General features: G+C 48.2%; 1 protein-coding gene across 1 annotated transcript in view; it reads right to left on the bottom strand.

The window, feature by feature from the left end:
- The window catches only part of SHFL (shiftless antiviral inhibitor of ribosomal frameshifting), a 941,958-nt gene that overhangs the window by 521,641 nt on the left and 400,757 nt on the right, over positions 1-19,560 (bottom strand). The window contains exons 4-5 of the mRNA XM_069604047.1: positions 10,683-10,724; positions 5,641-5,676 (exon numbers count right to left, since the gene is read on the bottom strand). Of these exons, the coding sequence (XP_069460148.1) occupies positions 5,641-5,676; positions 10,683-10,724 (78 nt within the window). The remainder of the gene's footprint in view (positions 1-5,640; positions 5,677-10,682; positions 10,725-19,560) is intronic.

Raw genomic sequence — 19,560 nt, 5'->3', positions numbered from 1 at the left:
TAGGGCTGCTACATCGCCTTTAGTAGCGGCTGCCTCATTTCCTAAGGTGGCCAAAGTTATGTCTTGGGGGCTCTCGAGTGCTGAGGTCGGCGGGATTTCTTCCTAGGGAGTGCACTCTCCTCTCAGAACGCAGCACTGACCTCATGGACCCTGGCTGCTGCAGCCGCCGCTCACCAGAGTCGCTCTATTTCCTATGATATAGCCCCTCCGCCAGCGTGGGAACAAACCCTTGTATAAAAAATTGTGCTAAACGTTAACATGAGCTATTTCTCCTAGTTCTTCCTGACAAGTCCTCTGTGGAGGAGGGCACACACCCCAGGAGTGGGGGCCCAACCCTCCCGGGTTCAGATTCCACTCAGGAAATCAGGATCCGGGCATAGACCATCAGGGTGCAGTGGCTGGAAGAGGGTCTATAAGGATACTCTCTTTAGGGGTCACTTGTGGGATTCACTGGCAAGGGGAGGAGTGTGTTCAATGATTAGCCGCTGAATGATCACCTTTCTTTTTCTTCATTTTTCATTCTTCATTCAGTTGGCCCAGTACTATGCCATGCAAGGTCCCACAGAGGAGGCACACGCCCCAATGTCGGGGGCTCAACCCTCTATCAATGTGATCACTTGGATTCCACTCTGTCTCAAACGTAGGGTCTGCCAGCTAGGTTCTCCTTCGTGGTACACCGTGTTGTGTACGAGAGGTACTTTTGGTGGGTGATTTACGCCCCGTTTTCATGCCAATTTAGTGATATGTTCACGTTGTCCAGGGAAGGGAACAGGTCCAGGGGGGGCCTGCTGTCAGCTATGCTAGTGAGCGTGGGATGGAGGGGTGAAGTACGTTGATGCTACCATGTCCACGTTTATTTTACTGGGCTGCGTTCCCCCTGTACCTTCAGTGGCCTCGTTGCGCTCCCACTAGGAGTGGGTTTCCTGAACAAAATTCGTCCCGCTTATCAGGCGGACCATTCGTTTGATGCGTGACTCGCACGCCGTCGTGAGCAGCAGTCTCTGGGGAAGTGGATCCAATGTGATCGCGTCTTCATTTTTTTCCTTTTATTCCGCGTCTCCAGGGCGGCAGAGTGCAGTATCCGGGGCCGCACCAGAGGGAAGCACAGCACTTCACTGGGTTCTCTGGCAGCCGCCGGCGCCTCATGGGATGTCTCCTCCTTCTCCGAGTGCCGTCACGGCACGGTTCTGGTTAACAGTCTGGTGCCGGGTTGAGGACTCCGCTTGAATGTCCCAGGGCAACGATCCGGACTGGGTGACGGGTTCACCCGGTGCACCTCCTCTGCGGTCTCAGCAATCTCCATTCCATCCCATAGCTCTCAACCATTTGTGTTGCAAAGGCGGGTGAAATCACCCGATTTTGTTTTTGGCGGGTGAGACGCCCATTGGAATGAATGGGCATGCAGGAGGCTTGGCGGGTGAGTCACCCCTTTACAAGGCGGGTGACACCCGCCAAAAGCGTGTGAGTTGAGAGCTATGCCATCCACGTTGTGCGCCAGCGCAGAGGTGTGCACGAAAATGCCAACATTCGCTTTCGCTGCGATGCGACCTGCCCGCCTGGGGGAGGGGGCAGACTTCACCATCGAATTTTACAGGGAAATCTTTACTGATTTCGGTCAGACTTTCTCCCCCTACGAGGGGGGCACCTTTAGCAGGCAATATTTCCAGATCAATCAGGGGGGGGATCCAGAGATGGGGGGTCAGGTCGCCCGAGGGGCCAGAGGGTATGGAGCTCACACAGTAGAGAAGCTCATCCACGCGCCCCCTGGTTGCCAAATTAGGTTCTGGAGTTTTAATCAAAAGTTTTAACGGCCCTGTGGGCATGCATACCTTCTTCGACGGTACAGTCGATGAAAGTGTAGGGGTTGTGCGTTTAGAAACGTGGGGTGTGTCCCGCCGGGGTGTGTGTCCTTGTCGCTGGGGTGTGATCTCCCCAGAGCACTGCCAGCAGCATGCCTGCCGGGGACGGAGAAACGGGAGTGCAAGGGCTCCACCATAAAGTCAAAGGCCTTCGAATTGGATCCGTGGTTGCTGACAGATTTCTCGTCTGAGGCGGCAGGGGATAAATTCTCGGCCTGCAGTTCGTAGGCCACCCACCATTACGTGCACCAGTCTTTCAAAGTTTTCTCTTTAAAGAGTAGACAGGCTTTGCACGAGCGCTCGTCGTGATCACAAGGAAGATGACGATTCCATAGGCGATGGGTGGCCACCCAAAGGAACTTCCCGTTGCAAGACGGGAACATTTAAAGGGTGTCCTCTCCATAGTAGAGGGAAGAAAAGAAGAGACGGGGTAAGGGGCAGGCATTTTTTCAAAAAAGCAAGTGTGATTAGGACCCTCCTCTCCCTACTGTGAAGGTCAGGCCGAGAGCTGAAGCCATGTGGGAACAGTCGCCAAACGCCCCAGGATGAAAGGTCAGCAGGATCAGGTGTCAATAGTACTTGTGAATGAGCGAACCACTGAATAACCGTGGAATTAAAATCAATTTTGATAGCAATATAAAACTCTATGAGCATTTTGTGCTACCAACAAGGTTGGCAGAAAAAAATCAATCTGGTGGGACTTCAAAGTATGAGGGATCTAAACGTCACATTAGGGATAATGTTACAGTCACGCCCATGTCCACATCCCTTTTCGATCTTTGAAAAACAGATGCAATAATCTGCGATTACCACTAGATGTCGGAATATATGCATAGCATGTGATTCTAAGCAGATTCACAAACATCAGACAGTAGGGTATTGCTCATTAAGTTGTCCAACTGGGTTATTGAGCTCCACATCAAGCGGTTTATACAGACATTTTAGGAGATCATAAGAATTTACACTTAAAATAGCACCTTGCACATAATTTGGACCATTCTGAGGGTGCAAGGGTCCTTTTTAGAAAAATCAGATTCTGAAATTAGTTTAGAACCAAGTCACACTGTGTTGAAATTGTACCTGGCCCACACTCCTACCAAGTGGGATGGATACCAGAATCGGATTCTGTATAGATTAATCTCTTTGCCTTATTTCTTCCTTCCTTAGGTTGTCATAGCAACCATTCGTTTGAGAGCTCATATTACATTGAAGAACCCCCACCAAATTTGTTATCAGGTTCACTAATATATACCGTCTGTATGCATTTAGATTGCTTGGATGCAGAGATAGAGGTCTACTTATATAAACTTTGGAAGCCAAGCATCTCTAAACCGGTCTGGGCAGCAACTCTCAGAGGATTGATATCTTCTCCCATTTTTTTCATCCTGGATGAAAACAGTGTCAATTCTACAGGTGCCATTGTTTGATTTCCCAGAATTATGCATCACATCATTGTAAACTGCACATGAAACACAAATACCAATACTGAAACACAAATACCAATACTAAGTGGAATCTGACTTGCGCTGCTGGAGGTGCCCAGCTCACCCAGCGGCCTCGCTCACATTCCTCTCAATCAATGGTGATAGGATTCCAACCCCTGGTTTATCGTGAGGATCGCTCCTCCTGCCCTTCAATGATTGCATTATGGTAAATATTTTTAAAAATGTACATCTAGAAGGCATTTTCCCTTTTCATCGTTCTTTGATTTTTAGTTTTCTTTACATAAGAAGTCAAGCCTACCGAATGTTTTCCCCAACTTCTTTCTCCCCTTCTTAGGTTCTATATTATACATTTCTGAACTATTCATAATTATGGAAGAATCCTCATCATTGCCAGGTGGATAGGAATATTTACTCTCAATTTTAGAGTTTGCGACACTTCGACTTATCCATCAAAGGCCAGTGAGATTAAAATGGGCACATGATTAGGAGTTTGCATATTAGTCCTCGTGGACATGTCTTCTACATGTACCTTACAATTAATTCTTCAATCTTGACGATGAGAACATGATCATATGCGCTCTTACATCATCTCAAATGTTATCGTAACAAAGGAACTTAAAACCATATTAAGTGCTGTAAGGGATGGTGAGGTAAGGCGTATGCGATCATCTACCTCTTTAAAAGGTATGGTGAATTTTGTTTGCCCCAGTGGAACCATCATCCTTCATGGAATTAATAGGTAAATCGACCTCGGCAATATTTTCTATAAGATTTGTAAATTCCATCGGGGAGCATTGAAAGGATGTGTCAAAAGTATGCTGCACAACTATTTCCATGACGTCTAACATTTTCCAAAATTATGGAATGAACATGCTCAATTAAACTAAGATCATTCAATTCATTCATGCAAGTACGATCAATAGTAGCATTTGATTGGACACAGGCCGACTTGTCCGATGTATTAGCTTTAAGTATTAGCTTTAAGTATTATACTTTAAAAAAAAAAAACTGTGATGGTTTGCCCTTCTATTGAGCGTGTAAATTAATGCAGTGATTAACTATGTCCCTGGAATCTTTTCATGATCTTAGCTGCCGCTCTTCATCATTTTGGACACACCAGTTCGCAAAGCTTCCACTTCTTGAACTTCTGGGCGATCATCCCCCTAATTATTCATCAAAACTGCAACTATTTCTGCTTCCTTATGTGGTGAGCTGGGTGAAGTAAGATCGTGTCCAGACAAGTTACGTACTTTACTCAAGTCGGGGGGGTCCAGGGTCCATATAAATGGAGGGAATGGTGCCATCTGTAAAGAGAAATCTTTCCTAACAGTGAGCTGCACAGGTCTTCGTACTGAGCGGTGGTGCGTTCCATCGTCAGTCACCACATAGGGGGTTTGGTTCCTTACTCCGTTAACTGTTTTCCTTGGACAGTGTTTGCCAGATAAAGCCTCCTGTGCCCTCTATGTTGAGGTTAGGAAATGCTTGAGTGGGCCGCTGAGGATTCTCTTTTGGGTGCGGGTGTTCTTCTCTTGTTTCTGTAGCATTTCTTAAAAGAAAAGGAAGAACCTGTCTAGCTTTAGGGTTCAGAGGCACGGGGTGATTAATTTGGTACTGCACAAAGCTGGCACATGGAGGGGACAGGACTTGGGGCACTTCTGTCCGTTGCAGATAAAAGGACAACCGTGATTAGGCTGTGGGCAACATCAAAAGTGCAAAAGTGTAACATCAGATGTAAACAGTTTTGATTAATTTCTGCTGCAAAAACATGGCGCCGGTTCCGTCCTCAGAGAAGATTACTCCCAAGAGTGCATAGAAAGGGGGATAGGATGTAGGCATCACTAGTATCTAAATCTATATTTTCAAAAGGTTAGCACTGATCCTTGTACCCTAGCCACTCTGTTTACTCATTTTACTGTGTTACAATTTACAAAGTAGCACTTCGGTATACTTTAGTGTTTAAAGCTGCAATCCGAAATAAAATGTATTTCTAAGTGTTCGGGAAATCCTCAATCATCTTCCATCAAATATCATTGCGTTGTCACTTAATCAGCCTGTGCTATTTTCGTTGAAGTAGAAACAATTATGGGTGCATCTACATTGCAGAAAGGAGTTGTTTTTGGGATCAACATAAAGAACTAAACAATCAGTACATTTGGTGATTTCAGAAAAAAAAGTAACATAATATGTATGATTTCCTTCAAGACCGTAATTAATCTTCCCAAATCACACAAAAATCCTCTTCTTTCAGAGAACAAATATCAACCTTATTAAGTGATAAGTAAACATTTTTCATTTTTATTTTTGTCCTATGTGGCACAAGAACATTTTTGGCATACCTGTATATCCTTGTCCTTTACAATATCTTTAGCAATCTGGAAAGAAATAAAAAATATTTATTACATACACGAGGAAACCTGTTAGGTTGGATTTGTACATAAGTGTTACATACTTTTTCTAAGGTCCACCTGTGATAGGACTTTATAAAACTGTCCTCTTGATATACAGTGCTCCAACTTCTAGTATAGGCCGGTACCACTGAAGGTATTGGTCAAGGTATTGGTAGTCTGGCAGAGCAGCCACCAGGCTTATTTTAGGAGGGAGATGTGAGTTGTAGGTTAGTACAGAGAACTTAGAATATACTTATGCCCAATGCTTACAGAGTTATATCAAAATTGCTGTTTATTTTATATATACACAAGACAAAGTTAAATATTCATATAGGTAAGTACTATTTCAAATCTAATATACACAATAGAAAACCAATGCCATACTTCATGTGAATAAACCATAGGTTAAGACTTATCAGGTTAATTAACACAATTCAAATACAAATAAAACCACTGTTATAGCAACTCAAAATGTTCTGTTGTAGGAATAAAATGATGAACACCAACAACAGCAGGTTAGTACTTTTAATACTTTTTGTACTTTTCAAGACTTACAATACTTTTCAGAATGCTTCAGCAGTCCATCCTTATCTAGGTATGAGTTCTTCAAAGTCAGATTGGAGGGAAAGCAGATAAGGCACAGCTGTAGAAAAGGTAAAGTTACAAAGGATTCTTCAGTTTTAAGTAAGTAAGTATAAAGCTTTGGTTGGTAAAAAAGGGTTCAGGGACCTCGGGAAAGGCTCCCTGCATGCCCACAAGCATTAGACCTCGGCAAACATGGGCAAACACCCAAACACTGCAAGCAGCCCTCCAGCAACAAAGGAGCGACAGAATGACTCACGTAAGGCTTACAAGTCCCACAGTACCTATGGAGCAATGAAGAGGATGAAGCCGGATGCCGTCACAATGCAGCAGCTGCAGACCCGGTCACATGTTCCTTTGTCATGGTGACGAAAGGAAGGGCTCTTGAAGGGATGTCAGAGCAGCAGTCGAGAGAGGCGACCCTCAGCAAAGCATTCATGCTTCAATGCGGATCTGTGGTTTTGGCACTTTTTCACAGACATCAAAGAAGAACGGTTCTCACCCGATCACTTCTCCTTCACTGTAGATGTCCTGGTAAGTGTCCATCTGGGCCACATATCATAGTGGACAGAACCCGAGGGCTGAGAGTCAAGATTGTCTTGGAAACGTGAAGCCGATTTTAAAATAGGTCCCCCACAAGATCTCTTATGGGAAGAATGCTCAGAAAATGAGAATTTTTTCAAGACGATCCATGCACCCTTCAAAATTCTCCCTAGTAGGGCCTAAAGGTGAAAAAACATAGTTTTACGCTCTTTGGCGTCAGAATTCATCTCCAAGGGTGTTGGACAGAGGATCCTGACTGTCCTCGCAGGTTTCCTGAGTATTGGGGCATCATGGCGTGTCTTTAGACTTGTCCACGGCCTGCCCCATGCGTTTCGACGGTGAAAGTGCTAGCCCAACTGCCGAAGTAATTCTCGCGATACTGTCTTCAAATCGGACGAGTTAACGTTTTCGAAGGCTTATCAGAAGATTTACCGCCTACCGCGACGTTAGAGGGCCTAGCGGTAGACTTTTCGCCTGGAGGCCTAGTAGTAGGTTTTGGGCCTACCAGGCCTTTAAGGACCATCGGAGCGTTGAATGACCTGTCATGATGCCTACCCCCCGGGACCCAGACCAGGTCCAGCCACCTGCTAGGGACTGTTTGGGTGCGGTCTGGCACCATAGGCGCCAGGCTCAGAGTAGAACTTAACCTGATGCAGACCATGCTGCAAGCTTACCTGATGCACACCATGCTGCAAGAAGCTCCAAGCCAAATGAGGCTTGGAAGGGACTATTTTACCTAGGGACTATTTTTTTACTCGGGTGGGGCTGGGGCGGAATACTTACCTGGGACTACTTTGGAGGCTATTTAAACCACGCCCAAAGAGCAGCACACGCTTTGCGTTATTCTGCATCCAGCAGCGTAACGCTCACTGTGCCTGCAAGTCTGCATCCAGTCTTCTGCCACGCCCGCCTCGAGTTTGGAGCTCCTAGAAAAAGGGAGAAAGAAGGAGAAAAGGTTAGAACAAGAGCAATACCTTGATCCTTTCCTGAATTCCCGATCCATCGCGCCTTCAAGCTGGAAGAAAGAAGTTATTTTATGCACGTCGCATCGCCTGCTGCAGCGCAGCACTGAACTCACCGGCCTTCGCAGCATCTTCACATTCCACCGCATTCTCCTGCATGTTCCCGCCGCAGTCCGGCACCTAAAGAGAAGACAACAGCAGCAAGGTGAGCCAAGGGAATACACAGAGGAATATTAGATTCCCCCCCCCTGTAGACTTACCCGATTTTACCACCGGGGGTACTATTCCTCTTCACGGGTCGGCGCAGCTTCCACTGCATCTTCGCCGAACCACGGCCCCTAAGGAGAAACAAAAGGACAGCAAGATGAAACAAAGGGACTATCAAGGGGAACCCTCCTCACCACAATAGACTTACCTGATTTTACCACCAGAGGTATTATTCCCCGAGACTTCATACTTTCTCTCAGCGCCTGAATAAGGGAGAAAGCAACAGGTTACATATTGACATTATTTTATCGAACTGTGTTGGAAATACAAATCCTTACCAGAATATTACCGGTTGCCACGAGGAACTCTTCACTAGGGTCAAGCTGCAACCTGCAAGGAATCGGACAAGAGTGAAAGTCAGGCATTTGAACTCTTACGGACTACCTACTTTTCGGAGTCAATATTGTTCTGGAACTTACCAATTCCTTCGAGCCAGTGAAGCAACTGGTTATCAACGCGCCCCTGCGCTCAATGCAGGATGGAGAGCTCATCTTTTCAAACCATCAGGTGAGACTATAAGAGGGGACATCAAAGGTGATCTGTGAGAAGAACAGCAGGGGTGGGGGGATTTACGCTCAACTCCACGGGTGGTTAATTCCCTTTCTCCATTTGCAGAAGAATATTCCTACGGGCCAAGCAAACGAAGCTAGGTGGACCAGTCCAGTCCGTCATCTCGGCCCTACGCATCACATTGGTGGAGACCGCAGCTGTCCAGTTCAGATCGACGCCTCTGTGGGAGCCAGGTGAGCGCAACATGACCGTGCTTCGACATGTTAACCTGATTTAAGGGTAGAGGCCCTTGTTTTTAGAGTGCCCAGTCGCAAGATGCTGCTGCAGATGCTGGGAAGGCTGCTGATCTACCCGATCAGAGGAATCCGACGAAATTTTCGATGGCCCTGTTGGCGCTTTTACCTTTTTTGACAGAACTGTCGAAATTGGTGGTGGGTTTGTGTGCTTTTGTGTTGCGGTTTTTGTACGCCCCTGTCGGAGGGTATTGTCCCTGAAGCATTGCTTGTGTCAGGCCTTGAAGGGTCGGGGACGGGCATGGTGGACCTAGAAGTGTCTGCCTCAAGGTCTATAACATCCGATACGGATGTCTGGTCATCGTAGGTGCCCCCGTCACTTTCGGTGTGGTGGTGGGGGAGGAGGGTTCAGCCGGCGACATACCGTACGTGGCCCACCGCTTTACACAGCGCTCCTTAAAGGTCTTAGGCGGAAGGAGCTTACAAGCCGCACACCGCTTCTCGTCGTGATCTAAGGGGAGACAAGAATTACACATTCTGTGCTCGTCTTTCCACAGGTATCTGACCCTACACTTAGGGCAGAACCTAAATGGAGTCCTTTCCATACCAAAAGGTATAAACAAAGATGACCAGACCTAGAGGGCAAAGAGGGGGAAAGAGTAAAGACATAACGAAAGATATGGCCACCCCGACCCCACTCTCCCTACCGGCCAGAGGGCCTGGCCACGTGGATGCCTCAGCTGCCAGATCTTGGGCACCGGAATCCACCGCCGTAGAAACTTCCTGCAGTCTTCGTCGAAGTTCTTAATCGCTGTCAAAGTGACTTATAAGGGAATAACCGACAAAGTCGGTATAAAGATAAACAATGTCTCCGCTATAGGGCGAGCAGTTATCTGGGCGGAAAAAAACAATCTGAGGGACCTCGGGCGCGTGAGTTATTTTGGTTACACTACACGTCACGATAGGCATAGTGTTACCGCCACGCCTATGGCCGATGTTCCCTTTCGGTCCCCGAAAGACAAAATGCAGTGCTCCGCGGTTACCACTGGATGTCGGACCACATGCACAGCATGTGATTCTAAGCAGATTAACACGCATTTGAACATCAATTTTCACAAGGGAAGCAAAAGTATATAAAAAGGGAAGCCCCAAAGCAAAAGTAAATTACAGATGCCTTAAAACATATGGAGGAAAACATGACTCCATAAAATAAAGTATACAAATAATGAACAAGGGTTCCCATAGTCAGAGCAAAAAAATGAATGACGGGGAAAAGGCTCTCACTCATTCAAGTGAACAGACAAAAGATCCAGGTGTTCAGCAAAAAGGGCTGGTGGTTTCACAGGTAGCTGGGATTTGGCATACAAATTAAAAATCTCCCTAACAATAAGTGATGTATGAAAGTATTCTATTGCAATCATCATTGGGATACACATTGCCCAATCCATTTAATGTAATTGGATCTACCAAATTAAGCATTTTTAAATGCACAGCTTTGGTGTGAAGCTATCACAAAAAAACTATCAAAACCATCCACTAAAACAGAAAGCAGAAAATAAATGTTCTCCACGATTAACTACACATTACGTAAGCCCTTGAAACAATTTACCAAGGGATCTCTGCTCAGAGCCTGGACGTATGTGTATGCACCTTTTCACTGAAGAAACCTTATTCAATAAAAAAATATACAAAATCCCTCCTTTTAAAAACTTAATAGGCTGCTTTGTAGTCTCTACAATAGGAGGCACCTGTTTGGTTTTCATCATTTCAGTTTGCGTAACTGGCTCGTGATCACATGTTGATCTTATTTTGACTAGGATGAACGGTTTTAGCATTACAATGCTCCAGTAATTACAGCAACCAATAATGCATGTGGTGCTTTCTGTTATCATACCTTCTTCTGCTCCTCTTCAAGTTTTAGTTTTTCCACGACACGCTGTAAGGGAAGATGAAGAGAGGTGATTATAATGCACCACATCCTACTAAAGAGATCACAACAGTAAAGAGTCAAGAGGAGAAGCATACTGGAAGCTGTGGGGAAAAAGGAAACAAGTGATGAAAATGCAAAGAGCAACACCAATCACACTTTTTACATTGATCTGCATTGTTTCAATTCTTAAAACACAACCAAGCAAATCATTTTTATTTTTTATTTATTGCATATGTTATACGCCCAGAGCCTGAGGTATCATGGCGTAGTCACAGTCATCTTAGTTATGAATACAATCATACATAATTAATACATGAATGAAAAAGAATTGCACAAACATTACATAGTATGGAATCATTAGTTAACACTGCTTAGATCAAGTGACATTATTTACAGCTGAAGGCAAAGGTCTAGGATTCATTGGGCTAGGTCTCATTTGGCTAAAATTGGTTGACTAACCAGGTTTTTAGTGATTTTCCAAAGCACTGGAAGGACTCTTCGGTTTTGATACTTAAAGGGGAGTGCGTTCCAGTGTTTAGGGGCCAAGACTATAAAGCTACCACCCCCTGCTCTAGAGCTTTTGTAGCGCGGGATCTCAAGGAGTGAATTTCTATTTGATCTAAGAGTTCTGTACGAGGCTTGTTTGGCTATTGTGTTATTGATATATTTAGGAGATTTTTTAGCAAAACATTTATGCGCAATACATAGAATTTTGAAAATGATTCTCGCCTTGATGGGTAGCTAATGGGCTTCTCTCCTAATGTTCGAGATGTGATCAAACTTTTTAATTCCTACGGCAGCTCGTAATGCTTTATTCTGCATTCATTGTAATTTGGCCAGATTGGTGTTAGAGGTGCCTAACAGTAGTACGTTGCAGTAGTCCAACTTCGATAGTATTAAGGCCCTGGATAGGGTGATACAGTTTTCTGTGAGTAAGTAATTGTCGGCTTAGGGCAATAAGTTTGGAGGTGTAGGAGGTAGCTGAGGAGAGGGCATTAACCTGTTTTGTCATAGTCAAGTTAGCGTCTAGATGGACACCTAGAGTCTTGACCTGTTTCAGTACTGGTATCAGAGTGCCATCAATATTAATTGTTGAGTATTCAGGATGGAGGGCATAATTCTAGTTGTGGAACCCACACTGAGGAGCTGTTTTTTCATCGAGGCAGAGGCTATTGTGAGCCATCCAATTTAGTATTATTGCGTTTCTTTTTTTTTTTTTAATGAGTAGGGTGTCCTGATGGTAATTACCTGTAATGGGGGTGAGGATCTGGGTGTCATCTGCGAGGTTGGTGTAGATGGCACCCATAGCATCCAGCGCTCCAAATAATAGCTTAGTATAGGCATTGTAGAGGGTAGGCGATAGGCAAGATCCTTGAGGTACACCCATGGGAACTGGGATGGAGTCAGCCGACTCTTTCCCAATAGGTACTCGTGAAGTACGATCCGCTAGGAGGGATTTCATTCAGAGGGTTGCCTCCCTTGAAAATCTGAAGTCATTCGTAAGAATGGCACATAGTTTGTCGTGATCCACTAAATCGAATGTGGCAGATAGATCTAGCAGTATGGAACAAGTTACTTACCTGTAACTGTTGTTCTCCAGCATGGGTCTGGCATGGATTCACATGCTCATGAATATTCCCATCAGGCTCGGAATCCTCTGTAAAAGAAAAAATCAGTTTCAGTTTTTCTCCTAATAACCAATCACTGGTCTGTGGGTCATATTGGCCCCAGCCAATGACTGCCCTCTACCTAAGCCCCTCCTCTGGCAGCCATCTTCAGATTTGGTAGCACGCAAAATGGCAGTAGGACCAAGAGAAGAGCCGCAGAGGGGAGGCAGGAGGGTTTGCATGTGAATCCATGCCAGACCCAAGCTGGAGAACAACAGTTACAGGTAAGTAACTTGTTCCCTCTCCAGCATGGGGTCTGGCATGGATTCACATGCTCATGAATACAGGAATACATAGCAGTACAAACATGCACAACCACGGGAGGTGGCAAGGCTCAACATTAAGCATTTCAACAACTCAACATTAAGCATCTCTTACCTCCTCACCAGGCTCACCTTCAAGCGAACAGGTTGCGCAGCACTGCTCGGCCGACTCTGGACTCTTCCCTGGAATCCTGGTCGACGCAGTAGAATCATGTGAAAGTGTGCGTCAAACTCCACGTAGCAGCCCTGCAGATGTCCAGCAGGGACACACCAGACAGGAACGCCGTAGTTGCAGCGATCCCTCTGGTCGAATAGGCTCTCGGACGGCCAGACAACGGTCGGTTTGCTAACCGGTGACAGTGTATGATGCAGCCGGAGAGCCACCTGGAAATTGAGGCATTGGAGAGGGCTTTCCCCTGGTTCACAGGGACAAAGTTCAAAAACAGCTGTGACGTCTTCCGAAAACTCTTTGTGCGGTCACGTAGAACTTCAGCACACTCGCCACATCTAGCAAGTGCATAGTCCTCTCAGCCGGCGACGAAGACGATGGGAAGAAAACAGGTAGCACCAAGGGATCGTGGAGATGGAAATCAGAGGGCACCTTGGGCATGAAGGAGGGGGTGCATCCTCAGTACGACCCTCAGTGCATGGAAAGTCAAGTGCGGAGGCTTACAGAAGAGGGTCTGGATCTCTCCCACTCCTCGTGCGGAGATGATGGCCACCAGGAATGCCGTCTTCCACAACAGGAATTTCAGAGGAACAAGCAGAAAAGTCCTTTTATAAACTCCTTAACCAGGTGATGTGACCACAGTGACAATCCCCCGGAGTTCTGGTGTACCGGGAGATAGCCGCCAGATGGATCTTGATCGAGGCATGCGCCAGCCCCGCCTTGGCCAGCGACAGCAAGTACGGAAGCACTTGAGGGGCCGTAATCCGTCGAGGGTTTATCTTCTGTGCACGGCACCAGATGGTGTACCTCTTCCATTTATGTCCATAGCACTTAAGAGTCGAAGAAGCCCTGGCCTTGGCAAGTACCTACTTGCAATCCACCGGGATCTCGTATCCACCAAGCTCTAGGGCTGCTGGAGCCAGGCCTGCAGGTTCTGCGGCGACGGGTCGTGGTGCAAGATCGCGCCTCCTTCCCTAGCGAGAAGATCTGTGTCCGCCGGAAGCTTGACTGGAGGGGACGCTTACAAGTCCAGAAGTGCCGGGTACCATATTTGCCTCGGCCACGCCGGTGCGGCGAGTATCATCCTGCACCGGGACCGTCTGAGTTGACTGATGAGTCATAGGAGGAACGGTGGGAATGCACAGAGGAACAGGCCGTCCCAGGGGAATGGGAACGCATCCCCCATGCTCACCGGCCTGGGAAACCTGCTGGCAAACCTCTGGCACTTGGTGTTTGTCGCAAACAGATCGTTCAGGGGATTGCCCCATCATCGTAACAGTAGGTCCACCTGATCCTGCCACTCATGGCAAGAGCACAGCTCCCTGCTGAGTGAGTCGGTGACAGTGTGCTTCACTCCTGCCAGATGAAAGGGTACCAGGAACATCCTTTGAGCGACGGCCCAGTGCCATAGGTCCTGTGCTTCCTTCCCTGCTTCCAAATGTAGAACATCGTCATGGTGAAGACCCACAACACCTTGCCCTTGAGGGACGGGAGGAATGACTTGAGGGCCCAAAACACAGCATGGAGCTCCGGATGTTGATGTGCAATGACGACTCCTCCGGGAGCCAAAGACCTCTTACGTGGAGATCTCGGTGTGTGCGCTCCATCCCTCAGGGAGGCGTCTGTTGTCACTGTCTCCTAATGCGCCGGGGTCTGGAAGTCCGTGTCCGCCGCTAGATGCACGCGGACCCCCCACCATACAATCGCCCAACGGAATGTCTCGTTGAGGGCGATCTTGTCCTCGAAGCTTCCCTTCGCCTGCATCCAACGGGCGTCGAGGAACTCCTGCAGCAGCCGCAACCGCAGTCTGCACAGCCGAACGAGGTAGATGCATGAAGACATCATGCCGAGCAGGGACTTGATGGATCTCACCCTGGCAACCTTCATGGCCAACAGCCGTTGTACCTTGCCCAGGATAGCCTTTATCCTATCCTCCAAAGGTGCGGCTAGGCGCGCCACCGTATTGAGTCTGGCTCCCAGGAACTGGGAGTCCTGCCATGGCTCCAAGCAGGACTTTGCATAATTTATCGAGAACCCCAGTTCCGTGAGCAGGCGGACCGTCCTCGCTGTGTGTTCGCCGGTGAGTTCCTTTGATTTTGCTCGGATATGCCAATCGTCCAGGCGCAGCCGCGACACCACCAGTGCAAGGCACTTGGTGAAGACCCTTGGGGACGACTTCAGACCGAAAGGCAGGGCCCTGAACTGGTAGTGCCGTCCTAGGACCACAAAGCGCAGAAACTTTTGGTGCCCCTTTTGAATGGGGATGTGGAAGTAGGCATTCTCCAAGTCCAGCGACTACAGGAAGTCCCCTTCTTCCAGTTGTCCCAGCACGTGCTGCAGGGTGCCCGTCTGGAATTTCCGGGATTTTATGTATTTGTTGAGGCGGCGGAGATCTAGGATGGGCCGCCAGCCGCCGGTGTTCTTTTGAACGAGGAAGTACAGTGAGTGTACTTCGGAGCCTCGGAGCCTCTTCGGGACGAGCTCTATCGCGCCCTTCTTTAGCACTGCTCGTACCTCTAGAAGTAGTTGAGGAATGTGGTTTTCCTTCCTGGCCACGGGTGGAAAACAGGCACACTTCCTTTGGAATTCCAGAGTGTGCCCGTGGGTCAGGGCATCCAGCACCAACTGTCGGTGGAGATGGATTTCCACACACCAACAAAGTTTGCCAGCCGGCCTCCCACCGGGGTGCTCGGGTAGGGGCCCGACGTCATGGCCGGTTCATTCCTGCTTCGCCGACCCATTGCCACCTTGGGCCCCTTGGCGATGACTATGTCCGCCTTCCTTGTTGCGGCCTCTGTAGTCTTCCTGCAACGAAGAACATGCCGCCTAACGGTACGAGGAAGAGCTGCCGCCGAATCCTTTGGAGGCACCTTGCGACTTGCCTCTGGAGGGCTGAAAGGACAGCCGTCGTTGATGGAGCGTGCCCAATGCACGGGCCATCTCGATGTCTGCCTTGATGGCCTGAAGCGACTCGTCTACTGCCTTGCCGAACAAGTTGTTCTCTTCGAAGGGTATGTCCAGTACCCTCGTCTGAGCATCCTGACGGAAGTAGGTGGCCCTGAGCCAACCCCGCCGGCGAAGACAAAGGCCATTGCCCATCTGGCGGAAGCAGGTGTCGGCGATGTCCGTGGCCACTGTGATCGCATGTTCCGAAGCCACCTTGCCTTCTTGCAATATTTCAAGGGCTTCCGCCCTATTGTCATCTGGGAGGAAGTCCAGGAGGGGGGCGATTTTAACCACAACTCTATTTTAGCAGGCCACGATAACGAGGGCATTGGCCGCCTTAATGGTCGTCGCCGACGACGAGATGCCCCGACGTCCCCATGGTGTCCAGCTTCTTTCCCTCGCCATCCGGCAGGGAAATGGAAGTCGACACAGATTTTTTCTTGGCTGCCGCAGAGACCACTGAGTCCGGGGACGGCTGCGCTCTGAGGCACATCGGTGCAGAGTCTGGATCCTGGTACTTCTTCTCTTCGCCAGGCCGAGGATGTCCCAGATGTCGTCCAACAACGGGACCGAGAGCACGGTCTTCCTCTAAGCCTCTCGTCGTTGGTAAGGGAATCCCTCCTTCTGCTCTTCGGGGCATATCTGAAAACAATCTGAGACCCTAGCGATCATGGCGTGAAAGGAGCCAATTTCGTTGGGAGGAGAAGCCCAGGGTGGGGGGCAACAGGAGATCAGTTCTGTCGTCGCTGTCCCCGTCGTCGCCGTCTCGGTCTTCCGTCTCGTCCCTCGGTGGAGGGGATGGAGGTGAAGGATGGAAGGGTGGGGGGGTGGGAGTATTGACCCCCCTTCACTTGGATGGTGGGCTCTGACGTTCCAGGCGCCGCTGAATCGTCCGCCAGAGGCAAGGGCATCCTTGTCCTCCTTTCTGTGCGCAGCGTGTGCAAGGTTAGCAAGATGTCCTCCAACCTGTCTGCCAGTGGAGGCAGCGGTTGCAATGGAAGCATTGGCAGCGATGCAGAGTCCTCCGGCTCTTCGTTGATCTGCCGCACCTCACCGTCTCCCCCGTCGCTGTCCACGTCCGCCTCGTCAGGGTCCTTCCCGTAGGCTCTGACCTCTGCAAATTGCTTGTCAAGAACCGACGAGTCCTGAAAGCTCGTCCTTGGAGGAGATATCTGAGTCTGGTAGGACTATCGTGCCCCCCCCCCCCCCTTTTTCTCACCCAGGGGCTTCACCGAGGTCTTATCGATGGGCATGAAAGACGATTTGCTCGGGCCGGGCAGGGAAACTCTTGCTTGGGGGCCGTCTCCACTGGGTTCGTCCCCGCGGTCTTTGCCAGGGACGCTGCCACCCCCTCAATCGAGGCCTTTGCCTGGTGAATCTGGGCATTCACGACCGTAGGCGCATCTGAGGCCTTCATCATGGGGGGAGGGCCACCGCCTCGCTCCTCCATGGCTTTTTCTGTCGGAACCGCTGGGCCTTCTTCAGAAGCTTCCCTGGGTTGTCCGACTTCCTCTTCATCGGGCCAGAGCGTTGGCTCGTGGTTGACTGCGTCGGTGAAGCTGCGCCTGGCCTGGCAGCCGAGGAGACCATACCAATGGCGCTCCAGGTGCCTGCGGACTCACAGCGCTTAGCGTTATGTTAGGCCCCTGTCGCCGGAGCACCCTCAAAGGCCTTAGAAGACTGCTCAGATTTCCTCTTGGGAGAGGTACGTTGCCGGGGCTCACCTGCCGCCGGGCTCTTAGACTCCAGCCAGTCAGCGAGTCACTTGTGACTGTCCTTCATGGTCTAGGAGGACATGTCCTTGCAGAACGCACAGGCCTCCTCGACGTGCGATGCATCCGTGTGAAGGTAGCAGAGGCAGCGGGAGTGCCCATCCTCCTTGAAGACGTTCTGTAGTTCACATCCTGGGCAGATCCTAAACAGAGGCGTCGAGTCTTTGTCTTTGTCTTCGGCCATGACCACGAGGGGTAGGCCTCCAAGATCTTCTGGAATCCTTCAAGAAGTAAAATTCAACAAAACATATCCCCCTTGAGGGGCATAGAGATTTCCGAAACGGGTCTCCATTGATCGGAAGATGAATCGTTGGAGCTTGAGGCTCAAAGTGACCGAAAAAATAAGAGTAAACTCTTTAGAAAACGCAATACGCAGTAAAAGCTCCAGAGCTAAGCACGAGGACTCCCAACACGTGAACGTTTGGTAAAAATCTGAAGATGGCTGACTGAGGAGGGGCTTAGGTAGAGGGCAGTCATTGGCTGGGGGCAGTATGACACAGAGACCAGTGATTGCTTATTAGGAGAAAGACAGTTCAAAAACTAAAACTGATTTTTTTCTTTTACCGAGGATTCCCAGCCTGACGACGGGGGATATTCATGAGCATGTGAATCATAGATTGTCTAGCACCCAGTAGCTGGTTTTGCTATTTTGTCTATTTTCAGCAAGAACGGGACCTTAGTTATTGGTCGGTAGTTCGTGGGGATTGATGGGTCCAGTGTTGGCCTTTTCGGGAGCGGGGTTACCCATGCTTTTTTTATACTAGCTGGGACCATGTTGGAGTCAAACAAGGCATTAACAAAGTTGGTGATGATGGGAGTCAGAGTAGGGGCACATAGTTTGACTAAGAGGGCAGGAAAGTGATCTCCTTTGCAATTTGATGCTTTTAGTTTGGATATAGTGTCAAACACTGCATCTTGTGTCACCGGGGTAAAATGGAATAGTTTGCTAGTGTTGTCATTCGATATATCGGTGGTGGTAGAGGGCATATTTTTGTCAGCTAAGAGTCTTAGCTGACAAAAATATGTAAGAGTTTTCTTTTTGTGATAATTTTCTTTTGTAATGGTAGGATTTTAGAGGCTATTGCGTTCTGGATCGTGGTGCACCATACTTTGCTCGAGTTAATGATAATGATGTGTTATTTATATCATGCCTTAAGCCAAAACGCCTTACAGAGAATATATTTACATACATTTACCATCCCAACCAAAGTTGGTACTCATTTATCGACCTCGGAAGGATGAAAGGCCGAGTTGGCCTTGCCGGGACTCAAACCTGCGACCTGCAGATCACAGATTGATCGCAGCAGCGAGCGAGCAACCCTCTGAGCTATCTTACCGGCTTGGCTTGGGTTTTCCAACTCTCTAAGGATGGTAAAGAGCTCCTTAGAGTTGGTGGTGGCATTGCTGAAACGCATATTAAATGCACTGGCCTTATGAGTTATGATTGCTGCTTTATAGATTTTGTTAGCTTCTCTGACGGCATTAGCTGAGTCTAGTGTATTTGGTGTTTTGTGAATGTGCTAGAGATATCTTCTTTTGCGTCTGAGTGCTACTTGTTCATCATTGAACCAAAAGCGTGTGCGTTTGTCAGCGTGTCGAGTTTTGGTTGTGATGGGTGCAACTGAGTCAATAGTAGCTGTGAGGCATCTCTGGTAAGAGTCTGCAAGGTAGTTAGGATTATTGCATTTTAAGGTGGTCGTTGCCAAGGCTTCTTTTAGGATAGGAGGGAGGTTGTCAGCTGTTAGTTTCCTGATGTTCCTCGTTTCATAGGTATCGATTCTTACAGCCATTGGAGGACCTTTGTCATTACGGATTACTGTAAAGTTAACTATGTGGTCGACAGTCCAGTCAAGTGGAATGATGGAGTCAATGGATAATTGCGAGTTAAGGTTAAGGATCCAATGAAGTATTTTGCCTTTATTGTGGCTAGGGACATTAACTAATTGTGTGAAATTCATGGCTTTGAGAGCCGCAAGGAGGGCATTAGCTTTATGATCCGGTTTATCATTATAGTCTAAGTTGATG

Source organism: Ambystoma mexicanum, chromosome 3q (genome assembly GCF_040938575.1).
Source record: "Ambystoma mexicanum isolate Mex_15411 chromosome 3q, UKY_AmexF1_1, whole genome shotgun sequence".
NCBI classification, from domain to species: Eukaryota; Metazoa; Chordata; class Amphibia; order Caudata; family Ambystomatidae; genus Ambystoma; species Ambystoma mexicanum.
This window is presented reverse-complemented; position numbering and strand designations above follow the sequence as displayed.